The sequence below is a fragment of the Rana temporaria genome, chromosome 4, assembly GCF_905171775.1.
Source record: "Rana temporaria chromosome 4, aRanTem1.1, whole genome shotgun sequence".
NCBI classification, from domain to species: Eukaryota; Metazoa; Chordata; class Amphibia; order Anura; family Ranidae; genus Rana; species Rana temporaria.
Window position 1 is genome coordinate 414689653 of NC_053492.1, and position 27014 is coordinate 414716666.

Consider the following 27014-nt stretch of genomic DNA (forward strand, 5'->3'; position numbering starts at 1 on the left):
AATTCATCGGAATATCCGAAAAACTTTGATGGGCATACACACGGTCTGAATTTCCAATGGAAAAAGTCCGTCTGACTTTTTCCATCGGAAATTCTGATAGTGTGTACGAGGCATTAGAGGGGCATAGATGGGTTTCCTTGATTTACGGAACCTAGGAAAATCGGAGGTAGTGGAGGCTGCAGAAAGGGTAACTCTTAACTCTTGTTCCTTGAGGGGGGAATGGAGGGAAGGGGGAGGAGGAAGTTTTTTCTTATTTTCTTTCCTTTTGTTCCCTCCAGTCTCCATTCTCATAAAAAAAAAAAAATGTGGTGTTGTTTTTCAGGGTGAAATTAAACGTATGGTGGCTTATTCTCTTTCTTTTATGGTGTGCATTTATAAATATGAAAGAAACAAATGAATTGATAATGATGAAATGTGATATTGTTAATGTTTTGTAAATGCAGATTTAGGAAATAAAAAGTATTTAAAAAAATATTATTTTTTTTTTTTTTTTAAAATAACAAACCTGTTATACTTACCTCCACTGTGCAGTTCGTTTTGCACAGAGTGTCCCCGAATACTGTCTTCTGGGGTCCCTCAGCGGCTTCTCCTCGCAAAAGCTTTCCACCTTCATGCGAGCAAGCTTGCATGGTGGAAAGCTTTTACGAGCGCGCTCCCGTGATACAGCGGCGGGCAAAGCCGCCGACTGTATCACTCGGCCCCGCCCCCCGGCGCGCTGCATCATCCGCTGTGATTGACAGCAGCACCAGCCGATGGCTGCGCTGCTATCAATCCGTCCAGCCTAGCCAATCAACGACCAGGCTGGGAACCGAAGAGGATCACGTGGACGCGCACGGCACTTTCGAGGGGTGAGGCAAGTAAAACGGGGGTTCGGGGGGGGCTGGTACCGTTGGATGTTTTTTCACCTTAATGCATAGGGTGCATTAAGGTGAAAAAACATTTAACTTTACAACCCCTTTAAATAGTAAGAGGAGAATTTGTCCGGGGTCCTCACATTTATTTATTTATTTATTTGTTTTTTTCAAAGCTTTTTGGAGACCCCCTAATAGTGTATATAAGTTGATAAAGAGGGAGATCTATATCGGTTTCCACTCCGCTAGGGTTGGTGGAGAGGTGATCTTCCAGGTGATAAAAATAATCAGAGAAAAGGATGCTGTGGGGTTTTTCCATCTCCACAATCCCATTAGATTCTACGAGACAGGCGTTGGGTTTGCCTACTATCTCAAACGTTCAATCCGAGTCAATTCCAAAGCAAGCAGTGTCATTTCATTCATACAATCCCTAGTGGAGAGATTCAGGGAAAAGTAAACATTCATTGTAGTGAGACCTTTGCCTTCAATAGGACGTTTAGGAATAAAATATCTAACCAGTAGGTCCGTTTTTAAGGTATTTTCATTGTTTCTATATGAGGGATGGTAAGGTCCTTCAAATGGGCAGGGCTGGGAACATTTCGATTCATGTGGTCTTGCTGCTAGTGTTTCACAATGCAAGATTACCTTGGCACCTACATATTTGCCTCACTGATAATTCAACCCTGGCCAGGCACAGTGTGTGATATTATTTTTTTCTTTTTTTTTTTTTTCTTTTTTAATATTTCTGCCTGATTTGGAGGGTTGTAGTCTCCCAGGGTTTTTTTTTTTTTTTTTTTTTTACTTTGCGAACATTCTAAAATGTACAGGTATAATATATTTTCGCTACATAGAAATTTTTTGTTAGTCAGGATTTTTTATGTGTGCTGCTTTGGTTGCTGTGAGCTGTACTATGCAGAAGAAGTATCCTAATTGAAAGATTTCCCCTCATTCTTTTGTTCCATTGCCAGCTGTTACATTTTGGATCACCACACTAAAGAGAGGGTGTCATGTCTTCTAATTGGGAATACAGACGGCAATAAAAAAAACAAGGCTTGTAATAGTTACTTGCTTTACCCCGAACTGGGGAAAAAAAGGTTTTGGCCATACAAATAGCACTGATGTTGTACATGCGCATGCATAACATGAAAAAGTGAACTTCAATTTTCAGTAACCAGTTTGTTGAATCCCTCAGATTTATCCTTCAGAGTTTGGAAAGAAAAAACTGAAGGAAGAAGAACTTCACGGACCCTCGGAATTGAAGAATGTTTCAGAGGACGTTGCAGAAAATCAGGGGTATGTGATCTACTTCTTAAAGGGCACCTGTAGAGCTAAGGAAAGCAAAATGCTACAAAGAAAGTGGCCAGGGAAAGTAGACAATACACTTATGCCCTGTACACACGATCGGTTCATCCGATGAAAACGGTCTGATGAATTTTTTCATCAGATATCCGATGAAGCTGACTTTCATCAGTCTTGCCTACACACCATCAGTTAAAAAAACGATTGTGTCCAACGCGGTGACGTAAAACACAACGACGTGCTGAGAAAAATTAAGTTCAATGGGCCTGATCCTCAAAAGGGATACGCCGGCGTATCTACTGATACGCCGTCGTATCCCTGTTTCTAACTATGGAACTGATCCACAGAATCAGTTTCACATAGATAGGCAGAAGATCCGACGTGTAAGGGACTTACACTGTCGGATCTTAGGATGCAGTACCGCAGTCGCCGCTGGGGGCATTTCTCGTCGAAATGCCCCTTTGGGTATGCAAATTAGCACTTACGGAGATCCACAAAGCTTTTACGCTTCGTTTTTTCTCCGTAAGTATTAGTTTGCTGTCGCAAAATTAGGGCTGCTTTTACAAGGCCTAAACTGTTTACACCTTGTAAAAGTAGACCCTTCTACCCCGCGTCGCTGTCTTTTTTTTTTTTTTTTTCGCCGCAACTCGTTTTTTTTTTTTTTTTTTTTTACGCCCGTCGCGATTCTCAAAACACGGCACAACGTAAAACTGCGCAAAGCACATCGGGAAAATGACGTCGGGAGCATGCGCAGTACGTCCGGCGCGGGAGCGCGCCTAATTTAAATGGGACTCGCCCCATTAAATTAGGAACGCCGGACGGATTTAAGTTACACCGCTCAAAATTTCTAGGTAAGTGCTTTGTGGATCAGGTAGAGATTTTGCGGCGGTGTAACTTAAATAGGAAAAATTACGTTCCGCCGGGTTTTTGTGGATCAGGCCCAATGCTTCCAAGCATGCGTCGACTTGATTCTGAGCATGCGTTGATTTTTAACTGATCGTTTTTTTCTATCGGTTAGGAATCCATAGGTTAAATTTAAAACAAGTTGGCTTTTTTTTAACCGATGGATAAATAACCGATGGCGTCCACACACGATCGGTTTGGACCGATGAAAACGGTCCATCAGACCTCTCTCATCGGTTTAACCGATCGTGTGTACGCGGCCTAACTCTTTGTTCAGATATCTTCTTTTCAAAGAAACTTGTCAGGATAGGCATATGGGAGCTGCCATTGCTGACTTTTTTAGGGCTAGTTGACACTTGCTTCAAAACATGGCTTCGGACAGGCTTTCTTAAAGCTCTCTGAACACCATTCCAAGGTCCTGTCACTAAATAAAATGGTTCGCTTATAGTCCTGTTTACACCTGCTTTTGCTTGGTGCTTCGATGAGGCTTAGGTAGGGCTTTGGTGGAGCTTCGGTGAGGCTTCCCTGGGGGCTTCAAGCGAGCTTTGCCATAGATTTCTATGGAGGCTTTGAAGATTCTGCACCACTTAAGCTACATGGGGTATAATTTTTGAAGTAAAGCTGAAGAAAAGCAAAAGCAGGTTATAATAAACAGGACTTTACGCTAACCATTTTTTAGGCGGACACTTTTGACAAATTTTTGGGACCATTGGCATTTTTATAGCGATCAGTGCTATAAAAATGCATTGGATTACTATAAAAATGCCACTGGCAGTGAAGGGGTTAACACTAGTGGGCAGGTAAGGGGTTAAGTATGTCCCTGGGTGTTTTCTTACTGTGGGGGGGTGGACTCACTAGGGGAAACACTGATCTTCTGTTCATACATTGTATGAACAGAGGATCAGCATTTCCCCCCCTGACAGGACCGGGAGCTGTGTGTCCCCGCTCTGTAACGAACAATCGCGAGTGCCCGGCGGCGATCGCGCCCGCCGGGCACCCGTACGGGAGTCACGGACGAGCGGGGGCGCGTGCGCGCCCCCGGAGGCGCCCCTAGTGGCCGCAAAGAGAGCCGACGTATAGCTACGGGCTCTCGCCCAGGAGAGCCGACCTGCCGCCGAATAATGACGGTGCGCGGTCTGCAACTAGTTAATGGGGCACAGATAGCGAAGAAAAAAAATCCAACAGCGGTTATAACCCTCTATTGCTCTATCCAAAATGAAAAAAAAAAGCTAGTTATCCACAGGAATTTTTTATTTTCTTGTTTAACAGAGTGGGAAAAAAAAAAAAGAGGAGAGGTTGCTGTACTAAGTCATGTCAGTGCTGTCCCCTCCCCCCCTACCAGAACACACTCCTCTGCGCTGGCAGCCATTGGCTGATCGGATGGTGGTCTTTCAGCATTCTCGTTTGACTTGACCAGCTTCTGACTGAAACTTCAGAATTTCTGTCACCATGAGCAAAGTTTTGTTGGTCCAGCCAGTGAGGGAACAATGCCATGGCAAAAAGCGAGTGTTTTCTTCCCCCTCGCCATTATACCCGTTGCTGGTGTCTTGCAGCCACTTCAGACACTTGCCGACACTTTTACATCTTGTTGCTTTGCCATGATAGTAAGGGAGATGGAGCCATACAGGACAAGTACACAGGGGCCTATAGGTAAGACTAAAACATTGGTCCTGCAAAGAACAATTCTGATCCATAGCTGCTCTGCCTCCTTCTTTATAGCATTTGTTTGCCATTTAGGTACAAGCTGCATGCAGAGGAAACATTCTGCCTGTAATAGAAAGCAGCTGTACCCCGGTAATTAACACAGTGGGGTGCTGTCGACACAAATATGAAGCTTAATGTTGCTGTATTTTGTAAGACTTGTAAATTACATGAAGTTTTATGAACACGTTTTATGTACTATTTGTCTAGCCAGCTATTAATCATCTTTTTAATGATGCTGACCATCCGCCTCCAAAACCAGTTTAATGCTCAGTCATCCGCATAGTATGGAAGAGAGCAATGGTAGCCAGTAACCCTTGAGGTTCTGAACTAAATCATAACTTGCTTTTGTAGAAGTTCTTAAGCACTTAAGACCCGGACCAAAATGCAGGTAAAAGACCAGGCCCCTTTTTGCGATTCGGCACTGCGTCGCTTTAACTGACAATTGCCTCCCAAACAAAATTGCCGTCCTTTTTTTCCCACAAATAGAGCTTTCTTTTTGTGGTATTTGATCACCTCTGCGTTTTTTTTATTTTTTGCGCTATAAACAAAAATAGAGCGTCAATTTTGAAAAAAATTCAATATTTTTTACTTGTTGCTATAATAAATATCAACCAAAAATATATAAAAAAAAATTGCAATAAGCGTTTATCGGTTGGTTTGCGCAAAATTTATAGCGTTTACAAAATAGGGGTTAGTTTTATTGCATTTTTATACATTTTTTTTTTTTTTTTACTACTAATGGCGGCGATCAGCGATTTTCTTTTTTTCCTGACTGCGACATTATGGCGGACACTTCGGACAATTTTGACACATTTTTGGGACCATTGGCATTTTCACAGCAAAACATGCATTTAAAATGCATTGTTTATTGTGAAAATGACAGTTGCAGTTTGGGAGTTAACCACAAGGGGGCGCTGATGGGGTTATGTGTGACCTGAAGTGTGTTTACAACTGTAGGGGGGTGTGGCTGTAGGTGTGACGTCATCGATTGTGTCCCCCTATAAAAGGGATCACACGATTGATGACGCTGCCACAGTGAAGCCGTGTTTACACATGGCTCTCCCCGTTCTTCAGCTCCGGGGACCGATTGCAGGACTCCAGCGGCGATCGGGTCCGCGAGTCCCGGAGCTTCGGACTGGGTCGCGGGAGCGCGCCCGTGACCCACGGCTGGGTACTAGTACAGGACGTACCTGTACGTGGATGTGCCCAGCTGTGCCATTCTGCCGATGTATATGTGCAGGAGGCGGTCCTTAAGTGGTTAAAGCGGAACTTCAGTTATTTTTATTTTTTTTACTTTTCATCTAATAGTAAAACATTTTTCTTTTATTGCCACTTCCTGTTTCTTGTCTGGTAAAAAGCCTAGGCTTATAACATTATGCACAGCTCTCTTTTGTGATTATTTGCCAGGAAGGGAGGAGGTAACGGTGCTATTTTGTTTTTTTGGTTCAATATACTTCAATGGAGAAGCTGCAGAAAAGCATGTAATGTGTTTTTGCGGCAATTTGTGTTCTTTAATCTGTCCAACAACAAATTGGCCAAAAAAAAAAAATGCAAATCACAGCAAAATTACTTTTTTTTTTTAACATTATTAACCGATTAATCATAACAATCATCAACCAACTAATCGATTATGGAAATAATCGTTCGTTGCAGCCCTAGTTTGCTTTAGCACTTTCTGAGCCGGTGACCCAGTTCAGGCACACAGATCAGAATTTCCGAGGTCACAACTAGTATTTTTAGGTTAGTAATAGCAATTCCTCAACCTCTCTCAATAGAGGTTTCTTTTACCTCCACCTTTGTAAGAATATACCTGACAGAAATGGGGAGGGCTGTATTTTTTTTTTAATGGACCTATGTCATTTTCAGTTGCATTATAAATAAAGTTGTTTGTTTCTGTATTCAGAATTTACACAATCTTTGGTAGGTTGATGGTTTTTGTTTTGTTTATTTCAGCATTTATAAGGAGAAGTTACGTGAATATCAATTCAATCGACTGAAGTACTTCTATGCCGTTGTAGACTGTGACTCCCCAGAGACGGCCAATAAAATCTACGCGGATTGCGATGGCTTGGAGTTCGAAAGTAGCTGCTCTTTTGTGGATCTCAGGTAAAACGGTGATAAAATGGCTCGGCTTCAGTAGCTGCTTATTAGAGTCCTTGCATAACCAGGGACTTCTTGTTAATATTTTAATTGTGTCATGCTATCACTCTCAAAGCTGAACTTTAAGGCTTCATTTTCATGGACGTTTTAAAAAACGGGCTGTAAAGCTAGCACAGACGCCAGGGAAAAAAGCTGCCTTTTTACTGCGATTTTTCCCACGTTTTGCATTGAATTCAATGCACGTTTTGCTGCGCTAGTTTTTATCCGCGTTTTTCTGTTTCTATTCAAAATCAATTGTTCCCTTAGGGAGCCCATTGATTTGAATAGAGGTCGCATCAGAAGTCGGATCAAGATGATCCGACTTGCGGGGCGACTGGTGTGCAGAGAATCTTGAAGGGGAACTCCGCTCAAATTAAAAAAAAATTGCGTGAGGTTTCCCCCCCCCCCCCCAGGACGATACCAGACCCTTCGGTCTGGTATGGCTTTTAAGGGGAACACCTACGACCCTTATCCGAGCATGCCGCCCGACTGGTCAGGAATGGGGGTGGATACGAGCGAGCGCCCTACTCATTCACCGGGAGGAAAAGTGTCAAATAAAAACACAACACCGGTTTTTAAAATAATTTATTAGCCAGCTCCGGGGGTGTTCTCCGCTCTCCGGGGTCTTCTTCTGCCTTCGGGGTTCTTCTCCGGTGCCATCTTTGGGGCTTGCCGCTGCTATCTTCTTGCAGCTCTTTTACTAGCAGCGGCCAGCCCGCTATTCCTCGTTGCCTTCTTCCTTCTTCTTCTGATGTTGCCACGTCACTCCCTCCCGCTTTAATGCCGGGTGTGCGGTGCGCGATGATGATTTATATAGGCCTCTTATGACGTCACAGTCCCAGCATGCTCCGGGTGGTGACGACATTAAAAGGGGCTCCCAGATTCCGATGAGCCCCCCGCCCGCAGAACCGGACAACCAACGGTCAGGGTTGTCGGGAAGAGACCCTTGTCCCCATCAACATGGACAAGGTGCTTTGGGGTGGGGGGCGCACCCACCCCCCCATGTTGAGCGCATGCGGCCTGGTACGGCTCAGGAGGGGGGGGGGGCCCGCTCGCTCGTCCCCACTCCCATTCCTGACCGGCCGGGCGGCATGCTCGGATAAGGGCCTGGTATGAATTTTGGGGGAACCCCCACGCCGATTTGTTTCGGCGTAGGTGTTCCCCTTAAAATCCATACCAGACCGAAGGGTCTGGTATCATCCTGGGGGGGGGGACCTCACGCAATTTTTTTTTTTTTTTTTTTTTTTTTTTTTATATTTGCGCTGGGTTCCCCTTCAAGATTCTCTGCACACCAGTCGCCCCGCAAATGTCAGATCATCTTGATCCGACTTCTGGTGCGACCTCTATTCAAATCAATGGGCTCCCATAGGGAACTATTGATTTTGAAAATAGAAAGAAACGCAGGACTAGGCTTACAGCTCTAACGCTGGAGCTTCAGAACGCACTGGTCCTGTTTTTTTTGTTTTTTTGCAGCTTAAAAACGGCTCAGCCATCTACAGCTCAAAAACGTCATGGTGGGCATGAGGCCATAGACTAACATGGAGAGACGTTTTTAAGCTGCAAAAAACACTCAGAAAAGTGACTGTAAAAACGTCCATGGAAATGAAGCCTAAAGGCTAACCTTTGCCTTTCCAGGCAGAACTGCTGCATCACAGAACAGGCAGGGCGTGTTTACCTCTCTGCACCACACTTCCCTCATTACTATATTACCAGGGGTGGCCATGTTTGTGTCAGGCAGAATCTTCTGCTTGCTGTCAAGATGTAGTGATTAGTTAAAGTGATTGTAAAGTCTTGTTTGTTATTTTTACCAAAAAAAAAACTGTTCTACTTGCCTGCTCTGTGTAGTTGTTTTGCACAGAGTAGCCCAGATCTTCCTCTTCTCCGGTCCCTCTTCGGCTCTCCTGGTCCCTCCCTTCTGTTGAGTGCCCCCACAGCAAGCAGCTTGCTATGGGGGAACCCGAGCCAAGCCACAGCTCCCTGTGTCCATTCAGACACAGTCGTGGCCTTGTTCTGCCCCCTTTCTCTCCTCCATTGGCTGACTGACGCTGCTGTCTCAGCCAATGAGGAGGGAAGTCCCAGGCAGCCGTGACACTCCTTCAACATCACTGGATTTAGAGGGACCTCTGGCAAGTATTAGGGGGGGTGAGGGGGGGGGGGGGCTGCTGCACACAGAAGGCTTTTTTTATCTTAATGCAATAAGATAAAATAACCTTCTGACTTTATAACCACTTTAATTTTGAACATTGGGGGCTTCAGTCCCACGTACTTCTCTGTGATCTCTTATGTCTAAAGTTCCGTTCACATCTTGGCGTTTTCCGGATCTCAGGCGGAATATTAGTGATTCTGCCAGCGATTTCGAATCGCAGCAAAACGTGGGCCTGTCCAAGTGATCCCTGTCACTTTCAATGGCACCCCGATCGTGACACGATTTTACTGTGATTTGTTGGGCGACAATCGCGGTAAAATCTCACAAACAGAATCGCGGGGGGCGCCTGTTGCCCAATTTGTCGTGGAAAAATCTCACAGCCATCGGGATGCCATTGGAAGTGACAGGGATTGCACGGGCATCCTGCAATTTGCTGCTGTTTCGAATCGCGGGTAGAATTGCACTGTTTCCGCCTGAGATCCGGAACACCAAGGTGTGAACGAACCTAAAATTACTATTAAAATCCAAATAAGTAATCTGTATCCCCTATCTACACTAAATACCCCAAAAGAGAGAATTGTATACTGCAAAAGGACCTGATACATCCCCACATTAATCCCTGGTGACAAACAAAAAATGCTTTATATACCAATGATGCAGCGTGTGAACAAATCACTATCTTGTAACAACTTGAGAAATCACAGTGCAACGTACAAGAAAGTGTAAACCAAGAAACAAAGTCCCAGCTTCAAACAAGCATCCACTTAATTATCAATTTTCTCTATACAAGGTGAAAACTTTTTTTTCCGGGGTCCATTTAATTCTCTCTAAAAATAGAAAACGTCCTATTTCACCCAGTACAGATGAGCAGCTCCACCAACAACTGGAATGTCACTCTTTCCTTTGCCTCTCTCCTTCGAGGCAGCCTGCAGTATTTTTTTCCTTTGAGAATACAGGGAGTTTCCTAACTTTGCAGGTTAAATCCTAGTAGTGCCATATTGCATGCAGTAGGCTTCTTATATTCGCTCCTCTATTCTCACATTTACAGTGTACCTGTTGATGTTGCCAGAAATGTAAACTACAAGTATCGCCCATCAAACAACATCATTGTTGCAGTATTTAAGGCCCCTTCACACGAGGGGTCTGATCTGGTCCACCTGTCCGTTTTTCAGGCTGACCCGATCAGACACTCCATTTTCCTCTATAGGCAGTCGAATGTATATGAAATTGTCTGTTTACAACCGGCTACCTCCGATCTAATCCGATCCGGCAAAAACAAACAAAAAAGGGAAATGGCCAGCCGGTCTGTTTACTTCCAACTGCCTGTATAACTGGGGTCTGCAACCTGTAGATCATGCTCCATCAGTAGATCGTGAACAGGTAACTGGTAGATCGCGGTCTAGTCTTGCTGACCCGCCATTCCAGAACATCAAGCTGAGTGCAATGCATAGGGACTGCTTGTAAAATTAGAGCTGTAGTATGGTGCAAGAGCCACATGAGCCGATGCCTCCTTTATAGTGCTGGCTTCTGTCCCATGTGGAGTAATACCAACTGCACTCCACCTCTTATTCCAGCTAGCGGTCTACAGGGTGGTGCCAGCAGCAGGAAAGAAGAGATTTTTTCGGGTTTTTGTGAAGCAATACACTGGGTATAATAGTATGAGACTGCTTTCACCCTGATGCGCTGTGGTGTATCTACCCCGTGGTGGTGCAGTGTACCTGCAGCTTTCCTGTGCTCAGCCATAGACTTCTGTTATATCCTGTGGATTTGGTGCACTTTCTGATACACACCTGCAGAATATGATAGAAGTATATGATAAAGTGTAGATGCACTGTGCTGCACCCACGGTGTAGGTAAACCTCAGCACATCAGTGTGAAAGAAGGCCTTATACGTTTGCAGTTTGGGGGGGGGTTTTTTATGATCCCTGTCCCAACCACACACCCTTTTAGCTGCAGTGTGCAGGAGTGCACATGTGTTGCAGCTGCAGACATGGAAAACATGGAAATCGATGGACAGCCGCACTCCGTATAAACTTGAGAAAGTTGTCTTTAGTGATAAAAGTAAGACATGTTCATCCAAAGATACAATCACATAAGGGGACTGTATCTTTGGATGTACATGTCTTACTTTTATCAATAAAGACAACTTTCTCAAGTTTATCCGGAGTGCGGCTGTCCATCGATTTCCATGTTTGCCTAGTGCATTGCCAGCACCTTGGACTCCTGGGAGGTTCCTCCAATTGTCTGCTAAAGATCCACCTGGAGCGGTGACTTGTTGCAGCTGCATCATGAGTTATATGCCCTGTCATGGTTGGTGGATGTAGCACTTGCCAAACGTGACCCATTTAATTCAATGAGGCCCCTCTGCAAGTGCCCTGCAACCTTGTGCAGTACAGCGAACAAGGGGTTAAAGCGGGCAGCATTTTGTTGCTTTTTCACCACCTGATTTAACCCCTTGGACCCTGCAGAAGCATGTAGTTGCAGGGCACTTGCAGAGTGGCCCCATTTACATACTTGGCAGGCGGTAGCACTCACCAAAAGCAACATGGGGCTTTATTCCTGCTGCAGCATGTGAAAACCTTTTGGCTGCTGCCTCAGCAGCTAAAGGAGGTAGGGATTGGAGGCAGGTAAAGCATGACTCCAACCGCAGGGTATGCGAGAGACGGCAACATCGCCTCCTGAATTTCGTATCCGGCGCTATCTTTATTGGGCAGAAATAAACACTGAAGGTCAAAAAGGAGAATAACAGATAGGCAAGGCTTAGTCTGGAGTCCGGTCCCCAGTAGCAAGGGAAGCCAAATAGACAGATGCACCAAGGAGGGTTTTTAAAGGTAATAGCAGCCATCCTGTACTCTGAAAATGGCTTGCAGCTTTTCTACACGGCATACTTCCTGAGCCAAGCCTTTATTTGGATTGTATTTATTATATGCTTCACTTCCAGAGCAGTTGCACCGTCATATTGCTAGGTAAATGTTACAGGCCCTTGGGGGTATAAAGCACAGAACAAATAAGATTATTGTATTTGTCTTCTAAACCCTTTCTTGTAAAAAAAGGTAACTGAGGTGTGAACAAAAGTATTTATCATGCTTGAATTGGGCCCTAGGGTTTGGTGCTGGAGTTATATATAATGTTCAGCTATTATCTGTAAATATTGCCTATGAAAACCATTCTCCTGAATTAAAGCGGTCTAGTGATAAATCGCAGACAAGTGCTTATGTACTACACTCTTTGCATGACAACGTTCTGTTAACTCCTTTGTGTATAGTACTCTTCCATTTGCAGGCTTAAAGTGATTGTAAAGGTACTTTGTTATTTTAAAAAAAAAACTTGTCTATACTTACTCTGTGCAATGGAATCGCAGAGCGTCCGGGAACCTCCTCTTTTTGTGTCCCCTTTCTGCGCTCCTGGCCCCTCCCCTCTGTCCAGGGCCCCCATGGGAAGCCACCTCCCATTGGGGCACTCGTGCTTGTCCGCACCTGCTCCCCCGTCCCCCACTTGCTCATCACTGACTTTGATTGACATCACTGGGAGCCCATGGCCCCCTTGTGCCCCAGCAAAGCCAGCGAAACCTGGAAGTGAGGGGAGAAAAGATCGGCAGGTGTGTGTGCACAGCGCCGGATCGAATGAAGGCTCAGGTAAGTAAAAGAGGGGGTGAGGGGGGGGGGATGCTGACACCTAAATATTTTTTTTACCCTAATGCAAGGAATGCATGAAGGTAAAAAAGGTTTAGACTTTACAACCACTTTAACTACTTAAGGACCAGTGCATGACTATATACGGAGACACAATGGCTCCTGTGGGCAGATGGACTTACCTGTACGTCCCCTTTTAAGATGCAGCATTGTTGTCGCCCGCCGCAAGCTCCGTGAGTCCGACTGCGGGACCCGCGGACTCGATATCCGCTGGGATCCCTCCCCGCGATAGTCTCGTGGAGAGGAAGAACGGGCAAATGCTGATGTAAACGAGCATTTACCCATTCTTCCTAGTGACAGGACACTGATCACTGCTCCCTGTAATCGGGAGCAGTGATCAGTGTCGTGTCACACATAGCCTATCCCCCCTACAGCTAGAACCACTCACTAGGACACACTTGATCCCTTCAGAGCTCCCTACTGGTTAACCCCTTCACTGCCAGTGTCCTTTTTACACTTATCGGTGCATTTTTATAGCACCCATCCGCTGTATAAATGAGAATGGTCCCAAAATGGCGTCAAAAGTGTCCGCCATAATGTCGCAGTCATGATAAAAATCGTTGATCGCTGCTATTGCCAGTAAAAAATTATTAATAAAAATGCCATAAAACTATCCCCTATTTTGTAGAGGAGATATATATATATATATATATATATATATATATATAACAACATTTTTTTTTTTCTGGGGATATTATAGCAAAAAATACTGATGGTGGTTAGTCTGATATTCTCCTCCTGTGCACAAGGCTTACTGCAAACTGGAGCTCATAGCATCCTATCGGAAATGATCTCTTAACAGGTCTGACTACTGTGCACATCGTAATTTATATTTATACAGCATAATTAAATGTGTCTCTTTGGACTCTGCTTCACTTGACAGGTTTATTCCTGATGATGTACAATTTGATGATGAGCCCAAGGACTCGGCTGTAGATGTGGATCTCTCTGCTTACAAACCCAAGTTATTTACCTCTGTAGCCAATGTAACATCCAAGGTATGCCTTCTTTCCCCTTTTTTCACTGGATGATCTGGCCAGGCACTTTTTTTTCAAAAGAACAAGCTGTCCTGCAGATGAAGCAGTTACATTGATGAGAAAAAACATTCACAACTGACAGGGGTGCTTTATGTAAAATCTTAATGCTAAAATGATAAAAAAAAAAAAAAAAAAAACTGTTGTAACTGCTTATAAAGTGTAAATCTGGAGTTTGGCTTTAGTCTGTTAGTGTATCTAAATCTGCTAGCATATCTAATACTCCGCTCCCCCCAATTTAACAATAATGCTTTCCAAAGGTGTCTCTGTTGCTCCTTCATCCAGAGTAGGGGAACTTTAATACAGGAGGTGTGTTACTGGCCAGAGTGAAAACAAGTGATGCACCGAAATTTCGGTCACTGAAAATTATCTGCCGAAAGAAAAAAAGGTGCCGATAGTGGCTGCCGAAAACGCCCGTGATTTTGCCCGTGCTCGTGGTGTGTTTTTTAAGATCATGCGTTCTTGCTGCGTTTTCAATACATTTTAATGGGGAGGTGCGTTTTTTGGTGTGTGTGTGTGTTTTTTAACTGACCAAAAATGCAGCAAGAGTTTTTAACACCCGCTTCAAAAGGTGCCGACAAATGTTATTTTTATGATATTAATAAACGGTCAAATATAATACAATTACCTTATTTTCCGGCGTATAGGACGACCTTTTACACCGGAATTACACAGCCAAAAAACGGGTATCGTCTTTTATACGCCGGGTGAAGAAGCTGCTCTATCGATATCAGCCCGCCGGGTGCTCTGTAAGGCTGTATGTATTCTGTATTCTGCGCCGCTCAGCCAATGCCAATGCACTCTGTTGATGACAGAGCATGCTAAGTTTGCTCGGATTGGAGTAATAACCTCTGCCAATCCAAAGCAGGCTACATTATGTAGCCTGCTCGGATTGGCAGAGGTTGTTACTCCAATCCAAGCAGACTTGGCATGCTCTGTCATCAACACAGTGCATCGGGATTGGCTGATCGGTGCATATACAGACTACATACAGCCTTACAAAACACCCGGCTGCGGCCTCTTCGTTTATTTTAAAAGGCATTAAAACCGCACAAGGGGGTCGTCTATGATGGTGAGTAGACCATAAAACAACCGTTTTCAGCAGACTATTAGGGGGTCGTCTTATATGCCGAGTCGTCTTATACGCAGTATATAAAAAAAAAAATTGGGTTTTAATATCGCTTTAATTTATATTCTTTTTACAAGTATGCACAATTTTCAGTGTTTTGGGTCACGTTTGTTTAACTCCTATTTTTATTTTAGGTAGACCTGACTTGGGACGAGACTGATCAGGAAAGGGTTACGGCTTTAAACAGACCGTTCAATAAGAATGAGATGCTTGACATGGATTTTGAGGCATATTTGGCATCTTCTAGTGAAGAAGAAGAAGAGGAACTCTCAGCAGGTTGGTTAATTGAATACACAATTCTTATGATAAAAGACCTCATGCAGAGGTGTAGCCAATGCCTTTGTCTGTGGCCTTGATCAAACCTGTACTGAGAAAATACAGTAGGTTACTAAAATTTTTATTTTCCTGGCTGTGGCATGTATCCATATTCCTATATTTATGTATAACCATCCTAAGTGCCTGTGGCCTATATAAAGTGCAGATTATGGTCCAGATTCACAAAGCACTTACACCGACGTATCTCGAGATACGCCGCATAAGTATGCGCCGTCGTATCTATGCGCCGTGCCCATAAACTGAGATACGCCTGAAAATAGGCTTCATCCGACCGACGTAACTTTCCTACGCCGGCGTATCGTGGGCGCATATTTACGCTGGGCGCATTTGCCGCTCCCATTGATTTTCTATGCAAATGAGGGAGATACGCCGATTCACGAACGTACTTGCGCCCGGCGCATAATATACGCGGTTTCTGTAAGACTTACGTCCGGCATAAAGTTATTCCACATATAGGAGGCGCAACTCATGCAAAGGTATGGACCAGGGAACAGACCCGTCGTTTACGTAGTACGTGAGTAGGGCTGGGCGTAGGTTACGTTCACGTTGTAGGCAGTGATCCGTCGTATCTTATGGAGTAGTTCCAACGTGACTCTGCGCATGCGCACTGGGATGCGTCCACGGGTCGGCGCATGCGCCGTACGTTATTCGTATCTTTATGACGCTCAATCCGTCATTTGTATGGGGTCATGCCTCATTAGCATGGCTCACGCCCACTTCCACCTACGCTGGCTTACGCCGAGGAAACCCAGCATATCTTTAACCTCTTCCGGCCCGCGCTATAGCCGAATGACGGCTTCAGCGCGGACCTCAAAATCCAAGAGGACGTCATTTGACATCCTCCTGTTTGTTCGTTCCCCGCGCGCGCTCCCGAGCGCGCTGCGGGGAAATTCTGTGTTGGCCGTGTCCCCTGGACACAGCCAATTACAGATCGCCGCAAACGGCCAATCAGAGTGGCCGTTTGCGATGCGATCTGTGTGGCCAATGAGAGATGATCTCAAATGTAAACATATGAGATCATCTCTCATTGCCGCCTCTCCCTCCTCACACAGACAGCGCGTGTGAGGAGAGAGAAGGTCTGATTACTGTGATTACTGTGAAAAGTGCCCGTTTACAGTGCCCATCCCAGTGCCCATCCCTGTGCCATCCCAGTGCCATCCCAGTGCCATCCGTGTTGAACATACAGTGCCATCCCTTTGCCACCTCATCAGTGCCCACCTGTGCCGCCAATCAGTTGCTACCTGTGCCGCCAATCAGTTGCTACCTGTGCCGCCAATCAGTTCCCACCTGTGCCGCCAATCAGTTCCCATCTGTGCCGCCACATCAGTGCCCACCTGTGCCGCCACATCAGTGCCCACCTGTGCCGCCACATCAGTTCCTACCTGTGCCGCCACATCAGTGCCCACCTGTGCCGCCACATCAGTGCCCACCTGTGCCGCCACATCAGTGCCCACCTGTGCCGCCACAACAGTGCCCACTTGTGCCGCCACATCAGTGCCCACCTGTGCCGCCAATCAGTTTCTACCTGTGCCGCCAATCAGTTCCTACCTGTGCCGCCAATCAGTGCCCACCTGTGCCGCCACATCAGTGCCCACCTGTGCCGCCACATCAGTGCCCACCTGTGCCGCCACATCAGTGCCCACCTGTGCCGCCACATCAGTGCCCACCTGTGCCGTCACATCAGTGCCCACCTGTGCCGCCAAATCAGTTCCTACCTGTGCCGCCAATCAGTGCACATCTGTGCCGCCAATTAGTGCACATCTGTGCCGCCACATCAGTGCCCACCTGTGCCGCCACATCAGTGCCCACCTGTGCCGCCACATCAGTGCCCACCTGTGCCGCCACATCAGTGCCCACCTGTGCCGCCACATCAGTGCCCACCTGTGCCGCCACATCAGTGCCCACCTGTGCCAATCAGTGCCCATTTGTGCAGCATTATCAGTGCACATTTGTTCAGCATTATTAGTGCACATCTGTGCAGCATTATCAGTGCCTACCTGTGCTGCCAATCAGTGCCCACCTGTTCCGCCACATCAGTGCCCACCTGTGCCGCCACATCAGTGCCCACCTGTGCCGCCACATCAGTGCCACCTCAGTGCCCATCTGTGTAGCATTATAAGTGCACATCTGTGCAGCATTATCAGTGCACATCTGTGCCGTCTCATCAGTGCCCATCTGCTCCGCCAATCAGTGCCCATCTGCTCCACCTCATCAGTGCCGATCTTCTCCACCTCATCAGTGCCCATCAGTGAAGGCTTAGCACACACCTGTGCAGTTGCATCAGCAACCATGTCCAAAAGGTCCTATTCCCTTCAGGAGGCATTCCAAATCATTTCTGCCCCCGACGAGAGCAACGGGGAGCTCTCTCTTTCAGAGTCCCTTTCAAATTCAAATTCTGAGTTGGACGTCAATTATGAGCCCGCCCTCAGTAGCGGAACACTGAGTGACTCAGAGGAGGAAGATAGCCGGCCGGCTAAACGAAGGCGTTCTAGTGAGGAGGCAGTGCCATCCACCAGCACCGCAGGGCCATCCGCCAGCACTGCAGGGCCATCCGCCAGCACTGCAGGGCCATCCGCCAGCACTGCAGGGCCATCCGCCAGCACCGCAGTGCCTCGGCAACAAACTTCCAGGACCCATGCCAGCCTTCCCTATGCCCTTCAGAACCCCTTGTGGCTTCCTCCTAATTCAGGAGAAGCCAACATTCCCCCTTTCACGGCCCAGCCAGGAATCCAAGTGGACACAGAGAATTTTTCACCAATCAATTATTTTAACCTCATGTTTACAGAGGACATGCTATCCGAAATTGTGGCCCAGTGCAACCGATTTGCACAGCAATTTATTGAAAATAATCCCACGTCATACCATGCCCGTCCCTTCCAGTGGAGAGACCTTACGGTGGAGGAGTTTAAATTTTTTTTAGGCCTAACATTTTGTATGGGACTCAACCCAAAAAACACTTACCGTGCCTTTTGGTCCAAAAACCCGATCTACCACATGCCCATCTTCTCCAGCGTAATGCCCAGATCCCGATACTTTGCCATAATGAGATTCCTACATTTCAACGACAATACCCAGAGCCATCCCCGAAATCATCCAGAACATGACAGACTTTTCAAAATTCGGCCCTTACTGAATTATTTTTCAGAAAAATTCCCCCAATTATATACCCCGGACCAACACATCTGTGTGGATGAATCGCTTGTTAAATTTAGTGGCAGACTACAAATAAAGCAATTCATCCCCAGCAAAAGAGCCCGCTATGGCGTGAAGGTCTACAAATTGTGTGACCGAGTCACAGGATACCTGTATGCCTACAGAGTATACGAAGGCAAGGACACCCAGCTCAATCCCCCTAATTGCCCAGACTACTTGGGATCAAGTGGCAAAATTGTTTGGGAACTCATTAACCCCCTATTGGAAAAAGGCTATCATCTATACGTAGATAATTTCTACACCTCTCTTCCCCTGTTCCACAACCTGCACCGGAAGCAGACGCCAGCATGTGGCACCGTCAGAAACAATAGGAAAGGCTTTCCTCAAAGCCTGGTGAACACAACGCTGAAAAGAGGAGAATCAGCAAGTCTGCGTAACAATGCGGTTCTGGCGGTGAAGTGGAAGGACAGAAGAGACGTGTACATGCTATCTTCCATCCATAATGATACCGTCGTTGAAACCCGCAGAAGGCGTGGCACCACCATCCGAAAGCCCACTTGCATCCAGGACTATAATTTGTTTATGGGGGGGGTCGACTTCAACGACCAGATGCTTGAACCCTATCTTGCTACAAGAAGAACGTACCATTGGTACAAAAAAGTTGCCATTTATTTTTTTCAATTGGCCATATACAATTCTTATGTGATTTACAGCAACTCCACCCAAAACCCCAAACAGTTCCTTGGCTACCAAGAGGACCTTATCACTGCCCTTATTTTCCCGAACGGCCCACCCCAAACCATCCGATCTGATGTTTTAAGTCGTCTCGCCGAACGTCATTTTCCCGATAAAATCCCTCCCACAGAAACAGGCCGACGTCAAAAAAAATGCAAGGTATGCGCCAGTGATGGAGTCAGACGAGACACATCTTTCCATTGTGTGGATTGTCCTTCCCAACCAGGCCTCTGTATAATTAACTGTTTTCGCCGTTACCACACCAAACTAAAGTATTAATCCTCCGTTTTTGCCTTCACACACCTTCACACCCCTTATGCCACCGCCTGCTCTGTAACTGACCCCGGCTTGTTTTTTGACCACGATTCTGCCTAATGATTTTGTAATACCTCTGCCCGATATGGAACTGACCCCGGCTTGTTTTTTGACCACGATTCTGCCTAACGATTTTGTAATGCCTCTGCCCGATTTGGAATTGACCCTGGACTGTTTTTTCGACCATTCTTCTGCCTAACGATTCTGTACTACCTCTGCCTGATCTGGAACTGACCTCGGACTGTTTGACCATGTTTTTGCCTGCCTCATGGACTGATCTTGTACCCTGCTACAGAACTAGTGGGAACACAGGGGTCTCACATATGTGAGGGGCGCCAGAAAAGTTTTTCTGGATGAAGAAAACTTTTTTGTTTTCTCATCCTAGATTAGGGTCTGGTTGCCCGGAGGCTTCAAAGAGATTTGGGTGGGAGAAGCCTCTACCCCTGTCCCCATTCTGTCCTGAACGAGGCCCTACTTCTGCCTGCTGCCTGTAGGACCTATGCCATCATGCCTCTGCCTGTTGCATGAACTGACCACCTGCACTAACCCTGACGGGACAGTATCCCTGCCTGGACGTTGCTGACCAAGTCCCTGCCTGCTGCCTGGACCAGTGCTATCCTGCTGTAGAACTGCGCTACTATTACCACAGGTAATCTTTTGTTTACGCTTTGCTCAGCATAATGTATTTTGAGGTGTAATTCTTGGTATGTGCATACTATGTGTCTCTGGAACACCTGACGGTGTTCCTTGCATGTTGGATCTCTGTATGTGGTCAGGCTATGTAGAAGTCTCACACATGTGGTATTGTTGTACTCAGGAGGAGTAGCAGAATGTATTTTGGGGTGTAATTTTTGCTATCTGAATGCTATGTGTTGGAAATATCTTAGAAACATACAACTTTGTGTAAAAAAAAATGCGTTTTCATTTTTCTTCCACATGTTCCAAAAACTTCTGGAAAAAAATGAACCATTCAAAAGACTCCTTATGCCTCATAGATTATACGTTGGGGTGTTCGCTTTCCAAAATGGGGTCATTTTGTGGGTAATTCCATTGTCCTGGTGTTCCAGGGCCTTCAAAAGTGTAATAGGTAGTCAACTAGTTAGATGTGCAATGTATGCTCCTAAAACCCCTGATGGCGCTTCCTGCATGTTGGGCCTCCGTATGTGGCCAGGCAGTGAAAAAGTCTCACACATGGGGTATCATTTTACTCAGGAGGAGTAGCAGAATGTATTTTGGGGTGTAATTTTTGCTATGTGTTGGAAATATCTTATCAATGGACAACTTTGTGTAAAAAAAATCCGTTTTCATTTTTTTTCCACATTTTCCAAAAACTGCTGGAAAAAAATAAACCGTTCAAAAGACTCATTATGCCTCATAGATTATACGTTGGGGTATTAGCTTTCCAAAATGGGGTCACTTTGTGGGTAATTCCATTGTCCTGGTGTTCCAGGGCCTTCAAAAGTGTAATAGGTAGTCAACTAGTTAGATGTGCAATTTATGCTCCTAAAACCCCTGATGGCGCTTCCTGCATGTTGGGCCTCCGTATGTGGCCAGGCAGTGAAAAAGTCTCACACATGGGGTATCGTTTTACTCAGGAGGAGTAGCAGAATGTATTTTGGGGTGTCATTTGTGGTATGTACATGCTATGTGTTGGAAATATTTTATCAATGGACAACTTTGTGTAAAAAAAATGCGTTTTCATTTTTTTTCCACATTTTCCAAAAACTGCTGGAAAAAAATAAACCGTTCAAAAGACTCATTATGCCTCATAGATTATACGTTGGGGTATTAGCTTTCCAAAATGGGGTCACTTTGTGGGTAATTCCATTGTCCTGGTGTTCCAGGGCCTTCAAAAGTGTAATAGGTAGTCAACTAGTTAGATGTGCAATTTATGCTCCTAAAACCCCTGATGGCGCTTCCTGCATGTTGGGCCTCCGTATGTGGCCAGGCAGTGAAAAAGTCTCACACATGGGGTATCGTTTTACTCAGGAGGAGTAGCAGAATGTATTTTGGGGTGTCATTTGTGGTATGTACATGCTATGTGTTGGAAATATCTTATCAATGGACAACTTTGTGTAAAAAAAATGCGTTTTCATTTTTTTTCCACATTTTCCAAAAACTGCTGGAAAAAAATAAACCGTTCAAAAGACTCATTATGCCTCATAGATTATACGTTGGGGTATTAGCTTTCCAAAATGGGGTCACTTTGTGGGTAATTCCATTGTCCTGGTGTTCCAGGGCCTTCAAAAGTGTAATAGGTAGTCAACTAGTTAGATGTGCAATTTATGCTCCTAAAACCCCTGATGGCGCTTCCTGCATGTTGGGCCTCCGTATGTGGCCAGGCAGTGAAAAAGTCTCACACATGGGGTATCGTTTTACTCAGGAGGAGTAGCAGAATGTATTTTGGGGTGTCATTTGTGGTATGCACATGCCATGTGAGAGAAATAAGCTATTACAATGACAATTTTGAGAAATTTTTTAAATGAAAAATAAAAATCTTAATTTTGCAAAGAATTGTGGGAAAAAAACACAACTTCAAATAACTCACCATGCCTCTTAATAAATACCTTGGAATGTCTACTTTCCAAAAAGGGGTTATTTTGGGGGCATTTGTACTTTCCTGGCTTGTTAGGGTCCCAAGAAATGAGATAGGCCTTCAGTACATCAGGTGTGATCAGATGTGACAATTTTTTATGATTTGCACTATAGCTTGTAGACTCTAAAACTTTCACACAGACCAAATAATTTCCAAAAATTTTGGGTTATTTTTATCAAAGACATGTAGCAGTATAAATTGTGGCCAAAATTTATGAAGAAATATTAATAATTTGCAAAATGTTATCACAGAAACTAAGAAAAAATCATTTTTTTTCCAAATTTTCGGTATTTTTTCATTAATAGCGCAAAAAATAAAAAACCCAGAGGTGATCAAATACCACCAAAAGAAAGCTCTATTTGTGGGAAAAAAAGGACAAAAAAATAATTTGGGTACAGTGTTGCATGACTGAGTAATTGTCATTCAAAGTGTGACAGCGCTGAAAGCTGAAAATTACTCTGGGCAGGAGGGGTGTTTAAGTGCCCAGTATGGAAGTGGTTAAGAGCGAGTGCTTTGTGAATCCAGTGCTTGCATCTGTGCGCTGCATCGCCGTAGCGTATATTAGATACGCTACGCCCGCATAAATATGCGCCGATGTATGTGAATCCAGGCCTCTGTGTGTGCAAAATAAGCAGTGAAAGTGCTTTAAATAGACAATTCAATAATAACTTTGGCCTTAAATACAAATCCTTAGAATCCCGGCATGCAAGATAGGCATTAAATTAAATATATGTGCAAATTTAGCAAGATGTGCTTCAAATCAATAAACCAATATAAAAATAATCTTTTGAAAATCCTTAATAGTCCATCGTGAAAAAATGGGCAATAAAATGCATAAATAAATATATGATAAAGTATTTTCCTTTATCTCAAATTTGTTTTGCGTGCCAAGTGTAAAAATGTTGGTCTATTCCAATGAGTGATCACAGCAATTGTGGCTTATTAATGCTCTTATTATGGCTGCACTCACCAGATATTCCTTCACCACTTGGGGTATGAGGCATTCAGTGTTTGCTACTGTGTGGCACCCTGGAGATTCGCCGGTTCCCACTGCGAAGGTGATGATGCTTCAATTGTATCCCATATGAAGGAGAAAGGGAAGCCCAATAGTGTATTATGGTTTTAAAAACTATTTATTATTTAAAACTGTGAAATGATACTCGCATTCGAAAAAACGTAAAAAGCATATAATGCCGACCGGAAGTGATGCATGAACGTGTGCTGACTCCGCCCTACTGGTTTAGTCACACTGACGTCATCTGGAGCATGCATAGCGTCCGCTTCACTTCCTTTTTACATCGTGACCAACATGATTACGGCGGCCATTTTGGGTGTGATTTGGAGACCGAAGTCCGCAATAACTGCAATGTTATAACAGTGGCCATTTTTGATGAGATTTTTTAGACCAAAGTCTGCTACATAACTGTTTAATTGGCCACGCTGCCATGTTTGTTGAGATTTTAGAGACCAAAGCTTTTATATTATTGAAGTTTATGATTTATATCTCGGGCAGATACAGTTACTAGCCCATTAGATCATCTTCAGTTACTAAAATAAACCCATTGAGGATGCTTGTTGGTCGCAATGTGCTATAGCTGGTACGGATACAACATTTCTCCTCCTATTTTTGTCATTTCATTGCAATGTATCAGTTTCAAGTCATATACCAATATTTTAGCAATTGAATGCATTCAATTGTTAGGCCCCATGCACACTGAATCTGATAAACTGCAGTTTATTGGCATTTTGGCTTTTTTTTTTAAGCCCATAAACTGCACTCTGTTAGCCTAGCGGTATGTGTCCATGCACACATGGAAGTTTTTTAGTGTTAATGAGCAGTGGAGTTTACGGGCTTTTTTCTGAACGCCAGAAATTTGCGTTCAAATTGTTGTTTTTCGGCGGGGAAAAGCGCTAATAAATGCTCAAAAACGCTAAAAAACGTAGCTTGTCAGCGTTTTTTATCCATTGAGAAAAAAAACAAAAAAAACAAGCTACACTGAAAAACGCTAATCAAAGCTATTGCAAAAACGCTGAAAGGCTCCCTGCAAAGCTACTGCCATTTTTTTATAGCTTTTTTTAGCTTCCAGTGTGCATGGAGCCTTAAAATATTGGTGATTACAATGATCCATTTTTATTTCTTTAAAAACTTTAGCCAAAAGAAAAAACACTGTTGCTGTGATTGCTTATAAAGTGTTAGCTGGAGTTTGGCTTCAGTTTGTTAGTCTATCTAAATCTGCTTGTGCATGTAACCCTCCCATCCCCCCAGACTGACAATGCGACTGACAGTGCTGCTGTCTAAAGGTGTCCCTGTTGCTTATTCATTCAAAGTGGAGGCACGCTAAGGGCACTTTTACACTGGGGCGGTGAGAGCATCGACGGTAAAGCGCCGTTTTAGTTTTAGCAGTGCTTTACAATCTTTTTAGCTGCACTTCTTGCCTGCTAGCAGGGCGCTTTTAACCCCCCGCTAGCAGCCGAAGAAGGGGTAAATAAATAGCACCCGCAAAGCGACGCTGCCGAAACGCTTTGCAGGCGCTTCGGCAGAGCTTCCCTTTGCTTTCAATGGGCAGTGCGTTCCCGCAAGCGCACCGCTCCAGTGTGAAAGCACTCGGGCTCTCACACTGGAGTGACAGAGGAGGCGCTATTTTTAGCGCTAGAATGCCTGTAAAGCGCCTACAGTGTAAAAGTGGCCTTATACAGGAGGTGTGTTACTGGCAGGATCACCAGGTGAAAATTGAGAGGGGAAACAATCCTAAAAAAAAAAAAGAAAACAAATGCAACCACCACATTTTAATGATTGAGCTGCAAGATATTACATTTTTGGTTTTGGTTTTAATACCGTTTTAAGTCTTCAGTGTTGCTTTTATCTGTAGCAAGCGCCATCCAACACAACTACATTTTAAACCATATAGAGATAAACATTAATATTTGCTTTTCATTTAGGAAAAATGTATTGCGTTTGGTACCGATGAATGTATTATTATTATTTTTTTTCCACAAGAAATCTGAATGTATTATTCTTACACTGTATTGCAAATCTGGTTTTACCTTTTGTAGAAAATGTGGAGATAGAAGATGGGAAGTCTAAAAAAGGGCCAAAGGATGATGAAGACCAGATTGCTCGTTACAGGGAGCTGCTTAAGGACATCCAGGAAAAAGAGAAGAAGCAGGAGGACAAGGATGTGGAAATGGAAGTTAAATGGGTCCCAGGTAATTATTTAAGTTTTCACTTTTACCAACAAAAAAGTTAATGAGATATTAGAGTTTTTTTTTTTTTTAATCTAAGCATGTTATCCTTGCTTGCTTTGTGCAATTATTGCACAGAGCAGCCCCTACCGCCTTCCTCTGGGGTCCCTCACCCACGCTTCTGGCTCCTCCTCTTCAGTAAGTGCCTCCATAGAAAGCTGCTTTCTAGTGGGGGCACTCATGCGGGCTTGCTCCTAAGCCACACCAACCTGAGTCTATAGACACAGACTGGATAGCTCGGCCCTGCCCCCCCTCTCCCTCCTCACAGGATTTGATTGACAGCAGTTAATGGCTCCCACTGCTATCAATCTGCCCAGTGAGGAGGGAGCAAGCCAGTGCTCTCATGCACAACGCTGGATTGAGATCAGGCTCCGGTAAGTATATGGGGGCTGGGAGGGATCCTGCAGCACTGAAGGTTTTTTACCTTAATGCATAAAATACATTTAAAGAGGTTGTAAAGTTAGTTTTTTTTGTCTTAATGTATTCTATGCATTAAGATAAAAAAAAAACTGTGCAGCAGCCCCCTTAATACTTACTTGAGCCCATCTCGATCCAGCGATGGTGCAGGAGAGTCTCGGCTGCCCGGGACTCTCCCTCCTCATTGGCTGAGACAGCAGCGTGGTGCCATGGGCTCCCGCTGCTGTCAGTCCACGTCGGTGTGCCAACAAGGAGAGAGAGGGGGGTGGCGCCGAACCAGTGCTCTGTGTCTGAATGGACACACAGAGCAGCAGCTCAGCTCGGGTGCCCCATAGCAAGCTGCTTGCTGCAGGGGGCACTCGGCAGGAGGGAGGATCCAGGAGCACAGAAGAGGAGGATCTGGGAAAAACCACTTCACAGAGCAGGTAAGTATAACATGTTTATTATTTTTAAAGGAGAAGAAACGGACTTTACAAAAGGAGAAGAAACAGACTTTACTATCACTTTAATGTAAAAAAAAACCCTTGAGGCTTGAGAACCATTTTAACAATCTTTTCGCTGCAGTACATAGTACAAGAAAGGGGACTTTACTTTACTTTGTGACAACCTAGTTTTAAATCCGGCTAAAGAGACATACTGTAATTTTCTGCCCATTCAAGACACAGTGACAATGCCTCCTGATGGTCCACTCCTCAGCAAGGTGCATTTCCCTACCCGCTCCCTCACATTAAACCCTGGCAAGCTGCAATCAGATAGTGTTGAAGATTACCCAGGTGTATGACTGATGATCGGCCACTCAGGCTTGAGCACTGTCACGTGCTCCTCTGCATCTGGAAGCCCTGCTTGGTAATAGTAATAGAGCGGGTGCACCAATGGAGCGGAGAAGCAAGAAGGGATTAGGGATGGGTGAGTATATTTTTCTGGGTGGAGTGACCAGGAGGCACTATTATTTTAAGATGAATGGACAGGTGGCAGGCCACCATATACGGCTTGATTTTCCCATTCATGCTAACAGCATGGATGGAGGAATCTTCACTGCCATCTATTGTTTTCATAAACCTTAACCACTTGCTGACTGCCCCATAGCAGATTTACTGCTACAGGGTGGCCGTTGCAGAATCATGTATATACACTACATTGTCAAAAGTATTGGGACACCTGCCTTTACACGCACATGAACTTTAGCCCCAAAGGGATTTACCCCCTTAATGACCAGGCCATTTTTGTAATACGGCACTAAATTAGTTTAACTGTCAATTGCGCTGATGGGCGACGCTGTACCCAAATAAAATTGATGTCCCTGTTGTTTTTTGTTTTTTTTT

At 44.8% G+C, this 27014-nt stretch overlaps 1 protein-coding gene across 2 annotated transcripts in view; it reads left to right on the forward strand.

The window, feature by feature from the left end:
- The window catches only part of ESF1 (ESF1 nucleolar pre-rRNA processing protein homolog), an 88247-nt gene that overhangs the window by 16335 nt on the left and 44898 nt on the right, over nucleotides 1-27014 (forward strand). For both annotated transcript variants that reach the window (XM_040351280.1, XM_040351281.1), the window contains 5 exons: nucleotides 2044-2144; nucleotides 6711-6863; nucleotides 13618-13732; nucleotides 15032-15173; nucleotides 25087-25239. In XM_040351280.1, the coding sequence (XP_040207214.1) occupies nucleotides 2044-2144; nucleotides 6711-6863; nucleotides 13618-13732; nucleotides 15032-15173; nucleotides 25087-25239 (664 nt within the window). The remainder of the gene's footprint in view (nucleotides 1-2043; nucleotides 2145-6710; nucleotides 6864-13617; nucleotides 13733-15031; nucleotides 15174-25086; nucleotides 25240-27014) is intronic.